The sequence below is a fragment of the Sinohyriopsis cumingii genome, chromosome 13 (genome assembly GCF_028554795.1).
Source record: "Sinohyriopsis cumingii isolate HCF-2022 chromosome 13, ASM2855479v2, whole genome shotgun sequence".
Classification (NCBI taxonomy): domain Eukaryota; kingdom Metazoa; phylum Mollusca; class Bivalvia; order Unionida; family Unionidae; genus Sinohyriopsis; species Sinohyriopsis cumingii.
In genome coordinates this window covers 17452312-17476222 of record NC_142973.1, presented here as the reverse complement: position 1 = coordinate 17476222, position 23911 = coordinate 17452312, and the positions used below count along the sequence as shown (strand labels likewise).

At 35.1% G+C, this 23911-nt stretch overlaps 1 protein-coding gene across 4 annotated transcripts in view; it reads left to right on the top strand.

Moving 5' to 3' along the window:
- The window catches only part of LOC149784995 (AP-2 complex subunit alpha-2-like), a 100877-nt gene that overhangs the window by 20309 nt on the left and 56657 nt on the right, over positions 1-23911 (top strand). For all 4 annotated transcript variants that reach the window (XM_089978688.1, XM_089978687.1, XM_089978686.1 and 1 more), the window contains exons 3-10: positions 1412-1480; positions 5674-5816; positions 7495-7688; positions 9264-9393; positions 11387-11488; positions 17589-17697; positions 18794-19016; positions 20924-21020. In XM_089978688.1, coding sequence (XP_089834814.1) covers positions 1412-1480; positions 5674-5816; positions 7495-7688; positions 9264-9393; positions 11387-11488; positions 17589-17697; positions 18794-19016; positions 20924-21020 — 1067 coding nt within the window. The remainder of the gene's footprint in view (positions 1-1411; positions 1481-5673; positions 5817-7494; positions 7689-9263; positions 9394-11386; positions 11489-17588; positions 17698-18793; positions 19017-20923; positions 21021-23911) is intronic.

Here is a 23911-nt window from a genome sequence, read left to right as displayed (position 1 = left end):
ACCACAATGGCCAGCTTGAAAAACTTTTTGTCACTGCACCCTCTGAATGGATGGTCATATGTCCAAAGGATTTTATTGTAAGAAAAGTTTGGGTTAGATGGGGAAGGATGAATTGAATAAATGGAATAAACATATCCAACATCGTGGACAGTTGAGAGGATAATGATAATGGCAGTCAGAAAATTAGGGATGATTTTGAATGCTGGGTCAACATTTAGTTACTGGGCTGGTTTGCAGGGCCTGCTCTTTAAATGGTAATGATAGCTGATCATATTCTGTATGTAAAGGAGGCAGGTGCTGGTATGACTTGTGGTATATTTTGTAAAGAAGATATATATATATATATATATATATATATATATATATATATATATATACATATAAAGAAGAGTGATGGAAGAGATTAAGTAGGAGGAATCAGGTGGAGTGGTGGGTGAGACACTTCTCTCTTAATGATGTGGTAGTTTGTAGTGGAAAACATGCCAAATCATGTTTGGTGTGTAGAGCATGAACATGCATTTAAAAAACCTTAATGTCCAGAATAGTAATTCCCAAATATTTTTGGCCACAACACCTAAAAGTTTTTCCGAGCCTCACAACCCCATTTCCACATTTTGATAAGTTTTGCCACCCTCCCCCAAAATATCCTTGAGACCCTCTAGGACGTCCCCATAGCCATGATTTTGGTTGTGACCTGGGGGTTGGGAACCACTTGTATAGAACATGCCAGATATGTTCACTGTGTAGAGCATGAAATGGCATTACAAAAAACTTGAATCTGTGGAATATGTCAAATTACGTTCGCTGTGTAGAGCATGAAAAGGCATTTGAAACACCTGGAAGTATATAATGAACCCATCATAGTCACTGTGGACAGCATGAAAATGTATTAGTAAAACAAAGTTTAAAACCTGTCAAATCTTTGAAAGAGTATCACCAATAAAGTTTATGTTTCAGTCTCCAGAATTATACAGAATTGTAGAATGAATCAAATGTCTTCAAGTCATATGCATGTCAGTTTTCTAAATCAAATGAAATTTTAACTTTCTACACCCTCTTCATAAAATTTGTCCCGGAAGTTAAGTAAAATATCTGTTTTAAGTGACTGCTTTAAACTGTAAATCTTTGCCATGTTTCACTCACTTCTCACTGTTTTCCCACACTTTCCCCCATTCTGGCACTGAAGACAAGTCGCTTCATCCTAAACTGTGATATATGCTGTTAAAAAGGGTAACTCGGCCATGTATAAAAGTAGGTCACATTGGCCTTATTTCTGTTGTCCAGTGACTTTTGTATTTTCCTCCATATGAACATGTATATTGTCAACTAATCCATGTGTATTTCTTTTTTGGCAAAGGGATTTGTGCTAATGAGAAAAAATGTTTTTGCATTATTTTATCCTTTTTTGCAGGTAAAAGCAAAGAGGCTGAAATAAAGAGAATCAACAAAGAATTGGCAAATATCCGGTCCAAATTCAAAGGTATGTGGATTTCTTGTACAGTAATCTTATGCTGCAATAATTAGATTTACCCCTTCCTCCCCAACCTCTGACAAGAATGTTATACTGCAAAATTGATTGTCATGCAAAGTTATTTAATAATAGCTGTTAAAAATTAAAATGCCCCATTTTAAATATCATTACATTGAGTCAGGAATGATAACAGTAGAGGATGCTTTAACAAATTTTGACAGTACAGTAGTCCCCCTCTTATAAGACCACCCCTAATGCAGCAGGGAAGTGGCCTTATAATGCGGGTGGCCTTTCTAGAGGGGGATGACAAATGCGAATAGTAAATACATACGAAAAAAGTCACAAGTACATTTAATTTTAAATATTTAATATTTTAATTAAAAAATCACATGCATGATGTGAAATAAATGTAAAACAAACTTTGTCATCATTTGCAAAAGAATGCTATGAATAACCATTGATACAGTTTTAAAACTGTCTTTATAATTATGTTACAGTTCACATCACGTCATTTTGTTGGTAACGGTCTAAAAAACAAACCAGTCTCATCACATTAAAAATATCCTTGCTGTCATATCCTGTGCATATATCGTTTAGTCTTGTGTTCCAATCTTCGACAACTTCATTATTAACATCAGCTGATTCACCGCTAATGACAGAACACTTGATATTGTGTCGCACTTGAAATCTGTGCAACCATCCGTTGCTTGCGGTAAAGTCGTCATATCCTAGTTCAACTGGCAAAATTTTTGATTTTTCTTGTCTTTCAAATCAGGATACAAACGTCTCTTGGCTCAAACAATCTTCCTTTCTCCGTCCATTTCACCTTTCCACTTCTGCAGAATTGTTTCATTATCTTTCACGATATTGTTTATCTGAGTCTTCCCGACGTTAGTTTTCTGCAAGGATCCTTGACGAAACACCACCACCCCACCCCACCACCCACCCCCCGGTCAGTTGAATTACTTTCATGTTCTCCTCTAAACTGAGAATTTTTATTTTCCATGATGACATGTATCTTTTTGCAGTAAGTTATTCATGTTGCCAACTACAATACTGATAAAACAATTTTGTATGCTTCTAAACAAATTGCCGTGTGTTTTTAAAGGAAGTGATCTTGTCACGTGATTCGTTAGTCGCAGTCTGGTACCCTATTGTTTTTATACATTTCTTGAAACTAGGTGAGAGAAGCCTAAACGGCTTCGATATGTACCGCTAACATCATGCAGATTTGACCTCGCGGCCGCTAGGATTCGTAATTTTGACAATTATTGTCAGTAGTAATAGCCACTGATTACCGAAGTGAACAAGCTCAACATCTTACTAAGGGAAGCCATAAAGGCTATCAAACCATTTCCTGCTGACTTGTGTATTGTACATCGATACTGCCACTTCTCAGCTGTTACTACTGTTTGATAATTGTATTCTTAACAATTATCAGAGTGACTAAACCGGACATCTTATGATAACACAGCAATAAGGCTAATTGGATTACATGTACGTACCCTTTTGTATGGATTAAAATTTGAGTCTTTCTCGGTTTTTATTTGGCTTCTCGTGAGGCGTAAATGATATAATATTAACCTTAGTGGTAAATGTACTTTACTCAACACTTCTTTCAATAACGAAACCTGACATCGGGAAACAGAAATCGGATTACTTAACACACGTTATGAATACAATACTGGTTCTGGATACATATTCAAATAAAATTCGGCCGCTTGTGAGGGGTAAATTTTATGATTTTGTACTAATATGCTGGTCGCGTTAGGCAGGTGGCCTTTCACGAGGGGTACTTTTGAACACAAACTCGTCGGTGCCAACGGATTCTGGCCGTAAGGAGCGGGTGGCCACTGGTCAGGGGGGCCGTTCAAGAGGGGGACTACTGTACCCACCATAATATGGAAGTTCTGTATATTACACTGTTCTCAATATATCATGCTTCTGTATATATGTGTGTGTGTGTGTGTGTGTATATATATATATATATATATATATATATATATATATATATATATATATATATATAACAGTATTCTGTATACCATGGTTCACTACTTAATACGGCTGGCAGTTATGGAGCCCAATTAATGCATTTTAATGAGGGAGAGCTGTGGCTATTGAAATAGTGCAGAAGTTTCAAGAATTAAAGGAAAATGGTAAATGTATTTAAGTCACAGATGAATCTGATATTTTGATGATCTGATTAAATAGACTTTTACTTGTCTTGCATGCAGTATTGTTTTGCTAAAAATGATAATTGAATTCCATAGTATTTCCCTTCATATTGTTCAGACATTGATTTATTGCTGCTTCATTGGTCATGAAAATAATTGATTTTAAATTCTTTTATCGTGTGATTATTTTCTGCAGTTTAATTTCCTGTAAAATTTGTCATGTTGATTTTTTATTATTTATCAGGTATTTTGATACTACATGTATTATACACTCTAGAATTAAGAATGGCATTCTCATGTGCTTTAGAACCAAAGTTTTCAGCACATTTTTATCACACAATGTTCAAATGCAAATAATTGTCACTATATTTGGAGAATTAATTAAATTCATGAAAGGTCAGTGCACAATAAAAGTAATATACTGTGGTTTTATTTATTTTTCTTGGGGTTCCAGTTTTTCACTCAGTATCATGCGAAAATCCAACAAAAAGCTACAGTAAATGCAGTAGTTGTTGTTGTAGGGTTTAATGCCATTTTTCAGCAGACGATAGGGTATACATAGCGCCCAGTATTAATGGTGGAGGAAGAACCCGGGAAAACCCCGGAAAGAACCACCAACCCACGAGAAGCTACTGGCAAGCTTTCTCACATACCCATATTGGCTGAATCATTAAATGCAGAAGGTAGCCTCTCTTCCTCCTCCTCCAACTTCCACTCATTTTATTACTGATACATTTTTACTGAATAACAGCTCTTGGCTATATGATAACTAAACTTCATTACTGTAAGAAAATAGTGTCATTTACATTTGTTTGATTTCAATCCAATGAGGACAAAAATTACTCATCAGCATTATGTCTGGTTTCATTGTACATGTACTGGGTAGATAGTACAAAGTAACTGACACTTCCATTTGCTGCTTTTAATTGATGTATGAGATCTAGAAAGATAGAGAGAAAAAGAGAAGCATAAAGTATTTAATATTTAAGTCCATATATTATTGAAAATTAAAGAGAGAATATTTGCAATAATCTGGAAAAATTAGATTTAATATTTATTTCCATCAATCCTTCAAGTGAAATTGCTGTTTGTGATAATTTGGTCCAGTCTTGTACATTTTCCAATGGAGGATCTAATATTATATTATCACTTTTAACACCATCATTGACGAAACATTAGTGATGGTGCAACTTAAAATTTATATTAAAGAAAAATAAATAAAATATACTAATTTAACATAATGCATATTTTGCCACTGGTACAGTTGTACAGATCTTATACTGTGAAAATGATGAATTGATTGACTCTTAATAATTATGAAAATTTGTCCTTCCGTTCAAAGGACTTTAGTTAGGTACAGCAGTATTGCAACTAGGGATGGATGGGTACCTGGACCTGCCAAAATTTTCCTACCTGTCCATCCCTAATATATATATATATATATATATATATATATATATATATATATATACACACACACACACATCACACCAACCTGGCCAACTGGACAAAGTTGAGTTTTGCACAACACAGTACAAACTGACCCAACTTGGTAGTTGGTACCCAGCAAAATTCCCTTCCCAGCCTTCCCTAATTACAACAGAATTGAGTTGAAGGTTATTATCAAAATTAGTGATGGACTTCTACTTCATTGAATAACATTTGAATTTTCAGCCTCTCACTGAAGTGTCAGTTGTCTGCGTTGGCGAGTTTGGTATTTACTGCCAGGTTAATTTGAGAAATTACAGAGTACTACCATTGAATAACACTATGACTTGGAGTGAATCTGAGTTAGAATTATGTACTTGTCCAATGATTTCACAATGAAAAAACTGACTTGTCCAGACAAGCCACTTGAAAATTTTAGTAGCCCAGCTAAGAATTTCACTTGTTCTGAATAATATGCTATGGAATCTGCTTACCTCTGCACAGATCACATTACCCCAGATAAACAAAACAAGTGAGCTATATCCAGGTACTGTATTATGATAATTTATTAATTTTTTCTCTTCTTATATTTATCAGGAGACAAGACCCTTGATGGCTATCAGAAAAAGAAGTATGTATGTAAGCTGCTGTTTATCTTTCTGCTGGGTCATGACATTGACTTTGGTCACATGGAAGCAGTCAACCTGCTCAGCTCCAACAAGTACACAGAAAAACAAATTGTGAGTTGCTTTAACCTTTCAAATATATTTTTAAAAAACAATTTTTCTCAAGCCCACATTGTTGGGAAACTTAGAATGGTTGCATGATGATATAGTCAACAGTTTGTTGAGTTTTTCATTTGGTTTCTTTCCTAAACTTCTTTATGGATTCATAATTGTTGTCATATTAGGAGGCTGACAGTTTTGAACATGTGTGCTTAAAGCTTTGATGTTTCGGCCAAAATCACTAGATGTACAGCAGTGCATTGAGTGTGGCTGGATATACAGTACATGGCTTACATCCAGTATGGCTTCGCAGTAGCCATCTTGAAAAAATGTATCCAAACTCCAGAAGAACAGTGATTTTCTCTAAAAGGCTCCAGTGATGTCTGGTTAGTTCTAAAAGCAAATTGTGTGATCTGACACCCCATATTTCTGCCATGACAGACATCCTGAAAATCATGCTATTGCTTCTCATCCTGGATAGAAAGTTTTGTGGACATTGTTTTTTTTAATGAAAGGACTTATGATGTCGAGTTGGTTCCATCTGATATTCTATGTCTACCTCAGGAACAACCTAGAATTTTTTTTTTAAACAAAAGACTTCTTATGATGTCTAATTGGTCCTTCATAAAAATGGTTCTGTTCTGACATCTGATTAGGCTACGTCAGCAGCTGTCCTGAAAATCTTGTATGTGATTTGGTTTGTGGGGTTAATGTTTTTATGCCATTTGAAGATGGAATAATTAGCTTGGACTGGGAAGTAAGATTCCCAGAAAAGGAAAGCAACACAATAAAAGCAGGTAAGTATTACATTATTAAAATATGTTTTACCTCCCCCACTTCAACATTTTAGCAAAACATAACAAAATGCCTATATTGAAAAAAGTTGAAAGATTTTCTATTGGTGATATCAGGTTCAAGGTTAGTGGCCATGACAAAGAGTTTTGAACTGCACTTACGTTTTCCACATGTTAATTCAAACATAAGCAAGTAAATATTTTTAACAGATTTAGTATATTGGAGTTTCTCATGAATATCAAAGATGGTTTTAATATTCTGCAGTTAAAATTTGAAATTGTCTTATCATCGACCCTAAGAGAATGGACTCCTTCCTACAGAACCATCCATAGGGAGGAGGTAGTCATTGCAAGAATTTGAATTGGTCATCCACATATAACCCACTCCCACATACTAAAAGTCGAAGACCCACCAAAGTGCATTTCTTGCAATGAACCATTCACTGTTAAGCACTTTATGAAAGAGTGTTTCGACCTGCAACCTACGTGCGATCAGTATTACAATTTGCATGACATGAAGGAACTTTTTGATACAATAAACATCACTTGTATTATAGAATTCCTGAAAGCATTGAACATTTACTCTAAGCTATAACTTGTATGCCATCACCTTGAGCATTTTTATGCAATGTTTTTACCGTCTCTTATTTCAACAACTTTTCATCTGTCTTTATTAACATATACCATTTACATTCCCCATTGATCGGGAAGCTTTATATATTGCCCTTAACTGTCTTATCGTTTTACTTTCAACTATTTGGTTTTGATATCGCTGGTACACTGTGAAAATAACAATCAATCAATCAGTCTTGTCATCGATTATTTGAGGTCATTAGGGCATTGATCCATTTGAGGAACTGTTGTTTTATTAAAAGAATAAATAAATGTTTGTATTTCAGGGATACCTTTTCATCTCGGTACTTATTGGTGCAGGAAGTGACCTGATGAAGCTGGTTATACAAGCAATCAGGAATGACTTAACCAGCCGAAACCCAGTACACATCACACTAGCCCTCCAGTGTGTTGCCAACATTGGCAGCCGAGACATGGCTGAGGCCTTGGGCTCTGAAATCCCAAGGCTCCTAGTATCAGGGTATGTTTTTAGTATTGGGCATGTATTTGGCCTCCTCTGAGGACTGTAGCGATTGGTCCATTGACCAGATTTTAATTATTACATGAGAATTGTCCAGTAAAGGAAAGGAATGATCACTAATAATATTTTTCATGAGGGAAAAAAATGAATTAGAATAGTATGCTTATTACATTGCTTTACTTCACATGGGCAGTGTCACTTGTTTTCTTACAATTACACTTACAGTTTTTAATATTCGTCATCTCCTCTTTAACTTTTTTTTGCAGCATTGTTGAGGTGGTTTATAGATTTTGACCACAATGTGAAAGTTATATCCTACTGATTATGTAATGAATCGTGAGGAACTCGTTATCATTACTGAAATTGCAATACGATAGCGATACAATACATATCACAGTATATTATAAGTATATCTTGATACAGTCATTAAATTTTCATTTGTAAAAATTTAAAATTCACTTGATCTTGACATCACAGTATACCAGGAATTTGTGAGCATTTTCATTTAATGCTGGAATATGCATACTAATTGATCAATCTAGGTGATAAAATCTGAAAAATAATAGCAGTCTTAAGTATTTTCTGTAGCTCTGAACAAACTTCATCCTCCTTTATCAGTTCAGATGGGTACAATAATTTGTAATAGTTGCATACAGATAGGCCAGTTTGACAGTACTTAAAATCATGGTCTTGTGCTGTCTTGCAAGATCTTAGTACCAAAATGATGTGCTTATTTATGTTATTAACTTCAAAGGTATACAATGAATGTAATATTTTTCTGATAGTTTTATGCTGATATTCCTTATGGCCCATCTTATCAAAAAATTCTTTATGCATTTAGGACCTGCATCACAAAAAAGAAAACAGAAAATGTTGCACCTGTTGAGGAAGAGAGAATGGGCATATTAATTGGCCAAGGCAAGCCTGGCTTTGGAGCAAGTGTAAATGGAAAAGTTTTGGATAATAATGACAATAGTTATGGGTGCTTAGAAGTTACATCTCCTATTTATAGAGTATGAATATCTATTGAAGAAGGCTGTACCAAAAACCCATTTGTTTGGTTAAAACTAATAATGGAACAATTCACTTAAAAAGGAACACTTAAATAGGAACTGTTTTGCTCAGCTATAAACTGGCGACACCTGGTAGTATCAAGAGGTGGTAATGGGCAACAGTTACTGCTCTTTCTCTATCTAAATATAGACAGGATAAGATGATTTTTGTTTCTTAGTAGGGCTTGATTTGCGAGGTAGCAGGCTAACATTCTTAACTTAGTGTGATTGGGTAAGTATTCTTGGAGAAACATAATTTAATTTTCAAATGCTGGTATCCACTTCCTGGTCAGTGTAAACAACCTACACCCAACAGTGATAGCCTCATTTTGAATTTTAGTGATATTAGGAATGGCAACTCTTCCAGCATGTATATTGTGAAAAGGATCTATTGGTATACATTACTAAAGTAAAACAAATAACTGCATCTTAAAATATATAAATTGTCTGTACTCGAATATCATTATAGTTGTGTTAGGTACATGCTGCTATTCTAATGCGGGCTACAATTATTACATTTCAGAGACACTATAGATGCAGTGAAACAGAGTGCAGCCCTAACATTGTTGAGGCTGCTGAGAACATCACCAGATGTCATTTCGATGGGAGAATGGACGTCTCGTGTCATCCACCTGCTAAATGACCAACATATGGTGAGTTGTAATTAGTAGAACTTGCACTAGAACCTTGATAACTCCAATACAAATCACTTGAATGCTTGGCATCACTCAGTTGACTTGTTCATTTCTGTTGTAAAGTCTTCTCTTTCAGGTGACCTTACAAATTTGAGATACAATACAAAATTTTAACCAATTTTGGACCCAAAGCACTTTTGAGTTTTTAATATTTTAATTAATTATGCTTGCATTTACTTCAATTGAGGAGATGACCACTCAGATTTTTTACAAGTCTGCTCATGGAGTCAGGCAGTTCTGTGTGATTAAATATGTTTGAGAACCTACTACACTTGCCTGTGTTTAAAATGTACCCAATTGTAAACCTTGTAGATCCTTATCTGCTATCTCATAATGTGCCAACAGATTAGGTTTGCCTGAAATTCTGAGTAGAATAAACGTAGACTCAAATTTTATGATTTATCATACAACAGCAGGTCTGTGTCCACCCTGCTGATAGTTGGTGGGTACTGTACATTAACAAATATAGTATCAGTTAAATCACTTCTCCATTGATCTAATTGCTGATCATAGGTTAGGGTTTTTTCAAGCAGTACAGTCTGGCTAAATCTTCAAAGTGGGACATGAAAATATAGTTGTCAGAGTTGTACATTAGTTGTGGTTTTGGTTTTATGCATTATTGTGTACATATATCATCTTTAAAGACTGTTGCAGGTTGTTGAACTGAAGCTGTCTCAAGAATAGGAGTTACAATTATTATTGTGACAATATTTATTCTTCCCCTGATCTATATGTTAAGTCCTTGTGAAAATTATGGCATTCCACTTATATTTCTGGTTCGTGTGACAGAGATGGCATTCTTTTCTAGCTAAATTGTGTCCTACTGATAGTTAACATATATACTCTCTAAACATCGTATCCAACTGTAAATTGCATAGACCCAGATCTGAGTCAGTGCAGTCATTTTGTTATGACTAATCAGTTGAACATGCAATGTACAGCTGATATGTCAGTGCATTATGTGATGGCAATTCAGGGACTTTGCTCATTCCAGTTAAACCGAAATTGATAAGTTTGCTTATATAATATTAGAAAGATTTTTAACAACAGCTCAGACATTGTCTGATGGAAAGTGCAGAACAGAGCAGCAGAAGCTTTTGAAAACTGAGTTAGCTGATCTAAAAATATTGCTGATTTCTCTTAGTCTATGGGAGGTGTAAAGAGACTCGATGAAAATATTTGTTACTATTACTATAGGCACAAAACTTAAATGAACAGATGGTCTTCTTTCAAGGTATTAGAGTAGCTAAATACAGTATGTATAATTAAATCTTGTCTAGCCCTAATGATCATCCAGATGGGAGGTCATAAACATGTCAAACATTTTCTTGAGGTATTATTTCATCCCACTTTGGTGGGAACATTACAACTAGTAGAAGGAGACCTGCCCAGACTTCTGTGGAGATGAGACTTACACAGGGACATGTACCTGGCAGGTCATTGTGTCATATTTGCAATGTAAGAATGACGTGTAATTAACAAGTGAAAGCAAATGTATCATAGTTGTAGGGAATGTCAGAAACAGTTTGTTGACCTGAATGTTTGCAATAACTGGAAACACTATCATGATCCAGAGCAAAGTTATTTTAAGATTAGTCCATACTTTTCAATGCTACTTACTCTACCCCCCCCCCCAAATGCTTCAGATTTGATGAAAATTGCAGCCTGTCACTTTAATGTTTTCTGTTGTTTTAATACTGACCAAATATTATTTATCTCTGTTTGACAGGTTGCTGTTTTAAACTCTGTTAATCATCTAAATACTGAAACTCTGAAAATTAGTTCAGGTGATGGATGGATCACTTCTATTGTTCTTAGTGGAGAGCTTTATCCCATGATCATATTTTGAGATTTGTGTGCAATAAGTGTAACTTTCCTATAATGGAATGTGTTAGGAGTGTAATGTACTGAATAAATTGTCTCTCAGTATTCACACTTCGTGTATTTACAGGGTGTTGTGACATCAGCTACCAGTTTGATAGAGGCACTGGTCAAGAAGAACCCAGAAGAGTACAAGGGATGTGTCTCGCTTGCTGTATCAAGGCTAAGCAGGGTTGGTAGTTCACACATATTCATGCCAGAAAAGTTTATCAAAAGTAATCTTCCATTCTTGTTCATAAGCCCCCTCACAAAACATCTATTACATAGGAACCGACCACTCCAGTGGCCTAGTGGTTCAAGCGTCTGACTCAGACACATAAGGTTGTAGGTTCAAACAGCATAATCAGTACAAATCATGACAGAAATACTTCAAATTGGTTCTTTTTTAGTTTTCAGGCACTACAAAATATTTTTTAAATTTTGTTGTTTTGTGGATGGTAATATGACAGACTTATTAAACAATTTCAGCATCATCGCCTATCCCTTGATAACTTGTGCACAGTGGGGTCCAAAAACTTGGACCACATTATAAGCAAAAGCGTAAGTTACCAAGAGACCTCTGAAAAATGTAGAAGGGTATGCCATTCCATGACCGTGAAAATGTGGAGGGCAGGGGGTGCTGTTCAATGGCTAAATACTCAGCATATAATTATGTTGGGAAAAGTTGTCAATAAACAGCATTTTCTAATGAAATTGTTTGCTTTTCGGTATAAATTAGCATGGTTTACAAGATAACTAAAAATTCAGATCAGTAGTGAATAACAAGATGTTTCAACACATCAAATATGTTTGCCTTGTAGTGTACCTGCAAAACATTATGTGTTACATGACTGATTTAATTGTAAATAATAGTGAAACTTCAGCTCATCCTTGAGCACATCTCTGGGTGTCAATTCAGTAATATTTAGTTCACTACACACTTTGATGTGAGAAAGCTTGCTGGTAGCTTCTTGTGGGTCAGTGGTTCTTTCCGGGGTTTTCCCGGGTTCTTCCTCCACCATTAATACTGGCTGCCATGTATAGCCTATCTTGTGCTGAAAAATGGCGTTAAACCCTATAACAACAACAACAAAAAACTTTGAACTGTATCTATTAAACAAGGTTTTGAATTCAATGGGTACTCCATTTGCTTGGTTGCCTTACTGTCATTGATCATATTTATGAATTACTTGGATAAATAAAGGTAATTTCATTGTTACTTACTATTATTTATAAGTGTTCAAGTGGTCAGTTGACCTGACACATGACCTTGACTGATAGACCTTATGCAGGTAGGATCTGCATGACTTTTAACTTTTTTATTTATTCCATTGCTTTCACTTGATTTGATACAAAAGACATAATTAACATGATAATGCAAATTAGATTTGCTTTTAACTGAATGCAACAACAGAACAAATTGGAAATCAAAACAGTCAGCACATAATTGGGTTCTCACAGAAGCACTCATGTGACAGTAGATGGACATTTTTCACGCCTCATTGCAAGGGGACATATCACATTTATGATGATTATACTGAAACCAATTTACAACTAAAACTCAGATTTCACACAACCAAACTTATTTCATTCTATTTATTTCTTGAACTGTTACAACTTGGTAGGCAATATTGACATTTTCACAGATCAAAATTTTATCTAAAAAATTTTTATTTACAGTGTACTGAGAATTTTTTTGTAAAGCAAATGTAGCAAAATATGTGACTTATTATAAGTTAAAAATGTCGTGATCTTGAATAAAATTTCTGGACGATAATTGCCATTTTTGACGATAAAATTAGCAGTCTTTCAGATTTTCCCTTAGCAAATTTGATCAGTTTTTTTTTTGTTTTGAAGAAATAAGGGTCAATATTTTGGCATTTTCTATATAAAAAATTTGATCCACACCTGCCCCCCACATTTTAAATAGGTTCATGAGTTATCCGTGCACCAGTTATCAGGGAAGGGGTGATTAGCATGTACTTGACTAATCATTATATATAGAGAGAAAAAGGTGGAAAGAAAGTCGTGTACACTGAATGTTCATCACAAAAAAGTAAAGTAATTGCACGTATCTTAAGCAATTAGCGATGGGAAAATAAACAAGTATTCAGTGTGTCATCCTTCTACTAGAAATTTACTACTTAATAAAATATGAAACCCAAATTATTTTTATAAAATGCATTTTTGGCATTTCAGATGTTTTTAACTTACTTGGCTGTAAAGCCAAGAGAGCTTGTAACGTGGACCTGCATCTGATGTGGCTATTGAGATTAATATATTTTACTTCACAAAAACCACTGTGTAAATTTTGGTTAAACTTGGTAGGAATAATATCTCAGGACATGATCTACAACAATTTATTTCAGGATGGCTCTCTAATAATTGTGTGGCTTCTATAGTAACGAAACAGAAGACCAATTTTTGACTTCTAGAGAACATCTCAGCCAATTCTGATCAGTCTTAGTAATGTTACTCTTTATTATGTTCTTTTCATTCCGAATTTTGTCAGAGGTGTCTTCCTTAGCAGCCAGATGGAAAAACTACTTTTGTCTTTGTTTCTTGAGTGGTTGAGCCTGTTTTGATCGGAATGTGTCTTGGTCATGTGTTGTCAAACCAATTGAATATTGACCAATAAAATATCTTGTAAGCTTAGTGCTCTAATTCACTTAAGAAAGTTCAAGAAATTTTTTGAAACAAAATGCAGTTGATAAGGATTATGCCCATAGAAAAGAGACATGTGCTACAAAAATTCGAAAAAGGATATGCGAGGCTTGAACATTGGAAGAATAGCAAGGCTTTGTAGTCATCTCTCATAGCGGCACTTGGAAGGAAATAAAACTGTATTTACCACCTGCAAAAGTTGTTGATACATATGATAGCGGTGTGATTATCATAGCCAGAGGAAATGAAAGGCGTGGAAGCTATCCACTCAAACTGATTTGAACCATAAAGTGAAGATCACAAGTTTTCATGTATAGGCTATTTTTAACTCCTGTTAAATTGTATGCATGACGTTGATTCATTATCAGGTACATTTACTAAAATATTATTTTGGGAATAACTTAAGCTTCATGAAAACATTTTGACAGACTTTCACCAAATTTGATTCAAAGCATCTTGACATATGGACCTTCCCCGTCAGATATGGCCATCAGATGCTAACAATAGAAAACCTTTCAACAACTCGACAGAATCCTAGCATGATGCTGGTGATGGGTATACAAATGATGCCAATCTGTCATCAGATATAGAAAACATTTATATGAGTCTATCTCACAAATCCAGTCAACAGAATTTGACCAACATTGACAGAAAGCATCCTGGCATAAAGGATTTTCAATACTGGACAGATTATGCTAATGTGCCTTCAAATACTGATGATGGAACTATGAATGGTGAAATCTTGAAAAACGGCTGTTGTAACATAAGCAATTAACAACACTGGAAGAGAGATCTACAGAAAGCATCCTGCTGACCCAGATTTCATGGCCAGCCTCGTTTGTATTTGACAGTTAGGCACATGCTAGTCAGATTAGTGCTTAAACCGACTTGAATCTCATGTTTTTCCTTCCCACTATTGCTTTTCTCAGTTATCTCCAGGGTTCCCACGCTACAGGAAAAAGTCGGGAGAAATGCTAATTTTTTTCCCAACCATGAAAAGTCCTTGAATTTTGCAAATAGTGACTAAAGTCGGGACAGACCTGGGAATTTTCCTCCACAGCTTGATGCCCAAAACAGTTATGTCATTGAGTCATAACTGAACTAATTGCGAGTTAAATTTCTCGAGTTCTAACCAGAATATTAGGAGGTTGCAGTGTGGATCATTTGGGTGCTTGCCATAAGTATATTTGTTGAGACAATCCAAAACACTCAGGATTAGATTTGTCTAGTAGACTTTTTGTTTCACAGACAACTATATATCCTTATCTTTTTTATATTGAAGGTATGAAAACCAGTCTAGCATCACAAGAGGCCAACATGGTGGCATTTAAGCATAGCCGCTTAGCAGATGGGCTAGCAAACTTAAACATTGTTAAATTGAGTTATACATGCATGAAATCAATATGAAAATTATTTATTTTCTCAGAAATCGCGAGTATTAAAATCGTTATGCGATTTCTATCGCTAGTCACACGAGCACACAGAATCTCAAAACCATCGTTTTCAAATATTGTAGGAAAAAAAATGAAATCGTATACTGGTTGTAAAAAAAGATACAAAAATGAAAGAGCACAAAATTCTCTATATTTATTTTGAGACCAACTTCCAGAGTTTTATTGTGTCACATGACTTCCACGTTGACATGCTCTCTCATGCAGGGAGCATATGAAGCAGGGAACCAGACGACTCTGCCTGATGAATCAGACTGGCCAAGTTTCTTGTAATTGTTCTCTAAATAAATATGTTGAGAATCATATGTTCTTTCTGGTTTTTACAGAAGGTATCAGACTTTCATTTAATATAATTGAAGTTTTGTACAACAACATTAAAAAGGAGTTTGTTGATGTCACGTGACTATTGGACTTCTGATGTCGTTTGAAAGTTGTGATGTCATGTGACTAATAATGCAAGTGGCGAGTACGGGGTCAGGTTTTATCTATGCCGTGTTTGGTCTTGTCTGTCAGTGGATTAAAGACATAACAATTATAATACTTACTATTTTTTGAGAAAATAAATATGTTTCCTATCAATTTCATGCAGGTATAAGTCAATATAACATAGTTTAAATTTGCTATGCTTGCTGGTAAACTATCTTAAGGTGGCAGCAGGTTCCAATTTTTTTATATGTAATTGCATTGAACCCACACTCCGTCCTAAATGTTCAAACGTGAAAAATGGGGTTGGAATATTCGGAGGAAACCCAGATTAGATAAATTTCAAATCTCTGAGCTATACTTTGGTGCGAAACTATTACACAGTTACATGTAGCTTGAAGCATTGGTTTCAGATCTTAAGTAGAACGCAGGTGAAATGGGAAATTGTTGTCCCTTTTATTATATATTACAAAACAATAAGAGCACTTGTATCAATACAGGGTTGGGCACTAGTTTAATGAACTACAAGAAGACAAGTTGATTTTACAGAAAATTCAGACCTTGTTTATTCAACAATATATAATTTTGAAAGTCTTTTGTCAAAATTTAAATCAACCCTTTTGTAAATGTCATTAAATGATGGAATTTTTAACCAAATCGTCTTAAGTAGTTTACATTGGTTGCAAAATCTTGAGATTTTCTTGACATAAATTCAAGGTTAAACTTTTTTTGTTACAAGATAAGATTTCAAAACTTTGCATTTGTGGGTTTTTTTCATACTTTGATAGGAAATGTTTACTTTGTATAACATGCACAAATATTGCTCTAGAATTCTTTAGAATTATAGGATTGAAAGGAAACAAAATTTATGTTCATTATGTTGTTTCCATGTAACAACATAATGCAGGTCAGCAAAGTAAAGTTAGAATTTGTATTCTGTACGTTGAAATGGCTTTAAATGCCATTTTATAGGAATATGGTCAGATTTGTTTCGTGTGACTCATTTTGTAGTTTTGTACATGATCATCTTTTCTGACATATATGTTTTGGAGAGTCTTGAAAGAGAAACATCTTCAGAATTGGAAAATGCATGTTTTGTAATCCAAAATGTTCTTTAATTCCATTCAGTAATGGTCATATGTTTACCTTGAAAAAATTAATTTCATCCTGAAATAAACCTGGAAATTTATATTTAGAAAAGCATGGGAACCATTCTCTCAAAATGTTTAGCTTAAAAGAGGTCACTGATGGAAATTCAGGGTGCAAAACAAGAGTTCGTTGCTCACCATCTAAGTAGCAACAAGCTGAGTGGAGAAAACTGGTGTTTGGTTCAGCTGGTTACAAAAACTATATAAATTTGAAAGATTTTTACTTGTCAGCTGTGGACTTGTGACAGAAGAAGGTCAAAGTTCATAACTTACAAAGAGCAAGCAAATGCAGCAACTCAACCCTTTCTTTTTATTAAGCCAAAAAATGTGAGCAGTGCCACTTTATCACTGGATTTAAGTAGGCAGTTTTGATGTTTGAAACTGACAAATGAGTTTCAGACAGGAAAAATGTCTTTAAATGCCATGAAAGTTTGTCTGTACTTTCATTTTGCCATTTTCTAGAGAAGTAATATGGGGTCACTTTTCTTTGGTTTGCATATGTGTGTTTTTCCGGTAGAGTGTTATTGTATTTAAATGTTGATATACGCTCATTTAGGAATTTCCCTTCTTCCTCTCATAATTGTTTATTATGCTTGTAATGTTTCAGATTGTAACATCATCCTACACAGACCTACAAGATTACACCTACTATTTTGTTCCAGCACCCTGGCTGTCAGTCAAACTACTTAGATTACTACAAAATTACCCTCCCCCAGGTAAGTTATATTCCTTTCCCTTCACATTTTGGGTTAAATCTATCTCTTACCTATTAATGATTTCTTTTTCAGGGCAAAAAAAAAAAGAATCTTATTTGTATAGCTTCAGCTCATGTTTTGTAACATTTTTCAGCTACTACAAAAGTTACTTCCCTTAATTATTTAAATGCAAGTCATAATGTGTGTTAAAGCAGTGTTTCCCCTTACCTGCACTTTTATATTGAAGACCCACACATTTTTAATTTGAGCCCCAGTTTTGACACTGAAGTTTTTATATATAACTCAGTTTGATTTGCAGTTCTGATGCCAAGGTGATTTTTGACTCGTTTTGTTGCACCCCTGGGGATGCAGTGGTTAAAGGTAGCCCATTACAAGTAAAGATTGGGTTTTTTTCCCCTCTAAAATCATTGTTGAGACAAGTTTGTTAAATCTTCAGAAGTGGTTTGATATTAAAAGAGCCACAGTAATTATAGCTTGCTTTAAGAAAATGGACAATGATTTTGATGAGAATGCCTTGGTTATCACGCATTCTTTGCCATTCTGTCTTTTTTTTGTAATTGTCGATATAATTGTGATTTACCCATGGCCAAAATTATTGATATGGGTAACTGTTTTATTGATCCAATCTTTGTTCATCTCCTTGATGTGTTTGTGTTCAGTTTTTACAAATGGCTTATTTTGTGGAATCTAGTCTTGCCCATGATCTGGAATTTACTAGGAAATATGAAACTCCAAAATATTAACGAGCCCAACATTCAGAGAGTATAGTTTTGCTTAGGGCCACAGTTGTAGCTTAGACCCCAAAACAGTGGTTACATGAGTCCATTCGTTATATTTAGATGTGTTGATTGTACCATGTTTCAACTGTTTGTATCCTAATTTTATTAACCTGGTTACATTTTGGGTGCCTGCAAAAAGCGAATTAGTTGTCGGCATTAAACTGTACCATATGTATCATCTTGAGCATGAACAAACTCTATGCACATTGATATGCTTACAGTAGACTTATTTGCTTTACTTTCTTGCCTCAACATCATTTTGTGGTCAAGTTATTCATTTTAGATTTATATATATGATTTTTTTTGGCACATTATAGAGGATCCTGCTGTACGAACACGGCTGACAGAGTGTCTAGAGACAATACTCAACAAGGCCCAAGAACCTCCAAAATCAAAGAAAGTTCAGCATTCCAATGCCAAAAACGCTGTTTTATTTGAAGCCATCAATCTCATTATTCACATGGATAGTGATCCAAACCTTCTAGTCAGAGCCTGCAACCAGCTAGGCCAATTCTTGCAACATAGGGAAACAAATCTTAGGTAATATATATATATAGAGAGAGAGAGACACACACACATGAACACATATACATTCACATTCATTTGTTAAATCTTTAGTTTTCAAAAGCAGTAAATATAAACAATAAATTGGTATGGGCAGTAGATGGACTTTAAAAAAAAAAAGAAAATATGTGACCTACTGCTGGTATAATCTTGTGTATTTGAAATGCATCCAATTCACATGCGGGGGGGGGGGGGGGCACTCTTTGCACAGTGTTTAGTACTCGTCTGTATTATACTCTGCCCAAATCATACAATGTCTGTCCATCCAGCTATTTCTCAGTCTATTCATCTTGGTTTGTGTATAATAATTAAAGTTCTTGATTATGTAATTAATCATTGTGGATGACTTGCACTTGATTTTGTAGACAAAGTTAAAGATCACTGTGAATGAATACAGATGATTCCTGTGCAATTATTACTTTAATTAGAACACATACCTTGACCAGACTTTGAGTATGGCTTGAACTTTGGTTCAAAGACAAGGTTAGAGTGACTCAAAGAAGAAAAGAGATTAAAAATAACTCTACCTTTTTCTATACAAAATATCTTGACCAAACTTGTGATGATCTGCATTTGAGTTAAGGAAGAAATCTGTTGATTTTAGAGTTAACAAGTTTAAAGATAAAAGCCACAGTGATTCTAAGAAGAAAAGTGGTTTCTGCACAACAACTTTTGTGCTTGACTTAAGTTCTGATCCAAACTTTATTTACACTTGAAGCAAGAAGGACATCTTTTTATTTTTGAATTGAAAGAGGTCTTGGTCATGGTAGGTCAAGAACAGAATAATTTCCATCCTAAATTCTTGACATGCTTAGACTTAAGTTTATGGATTGGTTATACATGGTGCAGAAGAAATACCTATCTTTTTCAAGGTCAAAGATGCAGATGTATGGTCTCCTACAACAAACAAGGAAAAAGATTTCAGTAAAAACAACTTTTATCACACATCACATAAAGGTACAAAACATTTAAGAGGTCTTTCTGTTACGCAAAGAAAATACACTAAATGTATTGGGTTATACTTCTTAAGGTCAAGTTCACAGTGTCCAAAGCAAAAATTGTTTTATATACCTTCTTTAAAGAAAATTTAAACATGGTTGGCTATTCTGTCTAGGAGGAAACCTGTGGCTTGTGTAGTTACTGAGACCAGTTGGTCAAAACTGTCAAGAGTGAACCATGCTTTACTAGTGCCTACATACAAGGTTGTTAAACTGTCCAAGTGAGCCATGCCTTAATAGTGCCTACATACAAGGTTGTTAAACTGTCCAAGTGAGCCATGCCTTACTAGTGCCTACATTCAAGGTTGTTAAACTGTCCAAGTGAGCCATGCCTTACTAGTGCCTACATACAACGTTGTTAAACTGTCCAGGTGAGCCATGCCTTACTAGTGCCTACATACATTGTTAAACTGTCCAAGTGAGCCATGCCTTACTAGTGCCTACATTCAAGGTTGTTAAACTGTCCAGGTGAGCCATGCCTTACTAGTGCCTACATACAAGGTTGTTAAACTGTCCAAGTGAGCCATGCCTTACTAGTGCCTACATACAAGGTTGTTAAACTGTCCAAGTGAGCCATGCGTTACTAATGCCTACATTCAAGGTTGTTAAACTGTCCAAGTGAGCCATGCCTTCTTATTAGTGCCTACATACAAGGTTGTTAAACTGTCCAGGTGAGCCATGCCTTACTAGTGCCTACATACAAGGTTGCTGAACTGTCCAAAAAAGCCATGCCTTACTAGTGCCTACATATAAGGTTGTTGAACTGTTAAACTTTTTCACAGAGGGGAAGTCAAAACATTTATCCAGATTCCGTGTTGATTGCAAATGCTAAATATAGTAATAGCTGTATCAGTGATATTTACAATAATTGTTTTCCCTTTTCAGATATCTTGCATTAGAAAGTATGTGTTTGTTAGCCACATCAGAATTTTCTCATGAAGCAGTCAAAAAACACCAGGAAACAGTCATAACAGCTTTAAAGGTAAGTAATGTTCCGACAATGACAAATGTGTAATTTGCTTATGGGAAAACCTTTTGCTCATCACCCATCATTAGTTTGAGAAGTCCTTTTGCTCATCACCCATCATTAGTTTGAGAAGTCCTTTTGTCCATCGCTCATCATTAGTTGGAGAAGTCCTTTTGCTCATCACCCATCATTAGTTTGAGAAGTCCTTTTGCTCATCACCCATCATTAGTTTGAGAAGTCCTTTTGCTCATCACCCATCATTAGTTTGAGAAGTCCTTTTGCTCATTGCCCATCATTATTTTGAGAAGTCCTTTTGCTCATCGCCCATCATTAGTTTGAGAAGTCCTTTTGCTCATCACCCATCATTAGTTTGAGAAGTCCTTTTGTCCATCGCCCATCATTAACTTATGGGAATTCTTTTTGTCCATCACCCATTGTACTTTTGTCCATTAGCACAAGTTTATTATTGCTTCTCGTCCTAAACTTCATTGTGGATTCCCATGAAACATTGCATACTCATATTCAAGGCATAGTTAGTCCTAAATAATGTTGCTTGGGGAGCCAGTATGGCCATTTATGTGGCTGTCTTGAAAATCTTATACTTAGTCCAGGGTTCCTATGCAGTTGGAAAGTCAGGAAATAGAAGAAAGTACAAGTGTGTTTCCAACTGGTAGAAACCCATTATTTTTGCAATATTGTTCATAGTTGGGAGACAATGGTGAATTTTCAGCTTCTACTTTATCAGAGAAAAGAGACATAATTGAGTCATAATTGAACTGGTAATGACTTGATAATTGATTTCTTATTGGGATTTTTGGAGGTTGCAAAGCTTTTCAGTCGATTGAGGTACCGTGGTTATTTGGTAGTTTTAGTGAGAATCAACAGTGATACCAGTACCCAAACAAGGAAATGATGAAACCAACCCTTCCAACTATTGTCCCTTAGCATTAACAAGCTTAATTTTCATAAGATTGGAACAGATGATAAATGATACAATAATATATCAAATTCAACAGCATACTATCGAACGTTATTTGTGGAATCAGATGCTACAGAAGCACAATAGGCCATCTTGTCTGTCCTGAAATGTTTATTAGAGAAAATTTTATAAAGAAAGAAAATTAAATTGCCATCTTTCTCAACATGGAGTTTGCATTGATGTGGAGGTACTGCATAATGAATGACTTATTCATCATAGGCTTGCCTAACTTAATCTCCAATTTTTCAAACAAGACATTTGAGAGGTAATGTAGGCATCACCCTTCTGAAAGCTGTCCTCATGGGATGGGTTCAGTTTAGCGTATTGTCAGTCACTCTGTTCAACATCAAAATTAAAAACAGTGTGAAATGCCTTAATCCAGGAAATGACTGAATCATATGATGATGACTCGCTGATCAATGAGTATGCATGCTATTGAATAATGGCTGCAGATAAGTAGCAACAGTGTTCAGAAATGGGTGTCAGAAAATTGGTTCAGATTTTTTAAATCATAAACTTACCATGCATTTCTTCCAGTTACATCATACTGTATTCATTTCTGCCAATTACATCATACTGTATGCATTTCTACCAATTACATTATACTGTATTCATTTCTGCCAATTACATCATGCTGTATTCATTTCTGCCAATTACTTCATACTGTATGCATTTCTACCAATTACATCATACTGTATTCATTTCTGCCAATTACATCATACTGTATTCATTTCTACCAATTACTTCATACTGTATTCATTTCTGCCAATTACATCATACTGTATGCATTTCTGCCAATTACATCATGCTGTATGCATTTCAGCCAAATACATCATACTGTATGCATTTCTGCCAATTACATCATACTGTATGCATTTCTGCCGATTACATCATGTTTCTGAAATACCAAAGCTCTGTCTTGTTCCAGCTGTGGAGCAGATTTTTGAGACTTAGTTTGAACTGTAAATTTTCTTTTATTAGATGTCTAGGGCACAAATGTCAAAATGTTCTAAATTTAAGTCATGGAAGCCCAAATTGGGGAGTGGATTAGGTCTTGCTCTAGTTGTACAAGTCAGTAGTAGACTTGAAACTTGACTATAGCTCAACTGTGTACTGATCATCTTGTAAATCTTCCTGAAAATGCTTGGTCCAATACACAGTTAGGGACTTAAAATCTGTCTGACTACACTTAGATCTTTCCCTTCAGAAAGCCTCCTGTGTTGAAGCAAATGAAATGTCACTTATCTCAGGCGATGTTAACCATTGATGATCTCAAATCATCAGTAGGCTACCAAACTATTTTCTAACGTCTAACACAAATATAGTGTGTTTTAGGCCCCAGTACCAAACCTTGAACATTCGGAAACCAAATTTCATTCCAATGTTAGGCAAATGAATTCATCATTACTTAGAAACTGCAGTAATCAACGGTCGAAATATTGCAAAATTCTGTTCCCAAATCACCACCATAGTTATTAATACCTCCCAAGATAATATCTCACCTTGTGAATTAAAAAAATTATTCACCTAGTTTTCTCCTTTATTAAATTCAATTAAATCTGAGCCACCTATTGTAGCAATACTGCATTGTTTACAGATGGTTCAAAAATTGGCAACCAAGTTGGAGATGCCATTGCATGGCACCATCTTGAGCTGGTTGCCTAATAAAACCTCAGCCTTGACTGCAGAAATTATTGCCATACTCAAAGCTTTGAACCAAGATAAAACCTCAGCAGCAAAAACAAATTTCATCATCTATTTAGATTATCTTCCCGCATTGAGAGCTTGCAGAATCTTCAAGCTGATGACCCATTAATATCCCAGTTATTATAGAAACATGATATTTTCATCCAAACTGTGGAAAAGTATTCTGTTCTCATGGCTGCCTTCTCACATTGGAACTAAGGGTACTGAATGGGCAGATAAA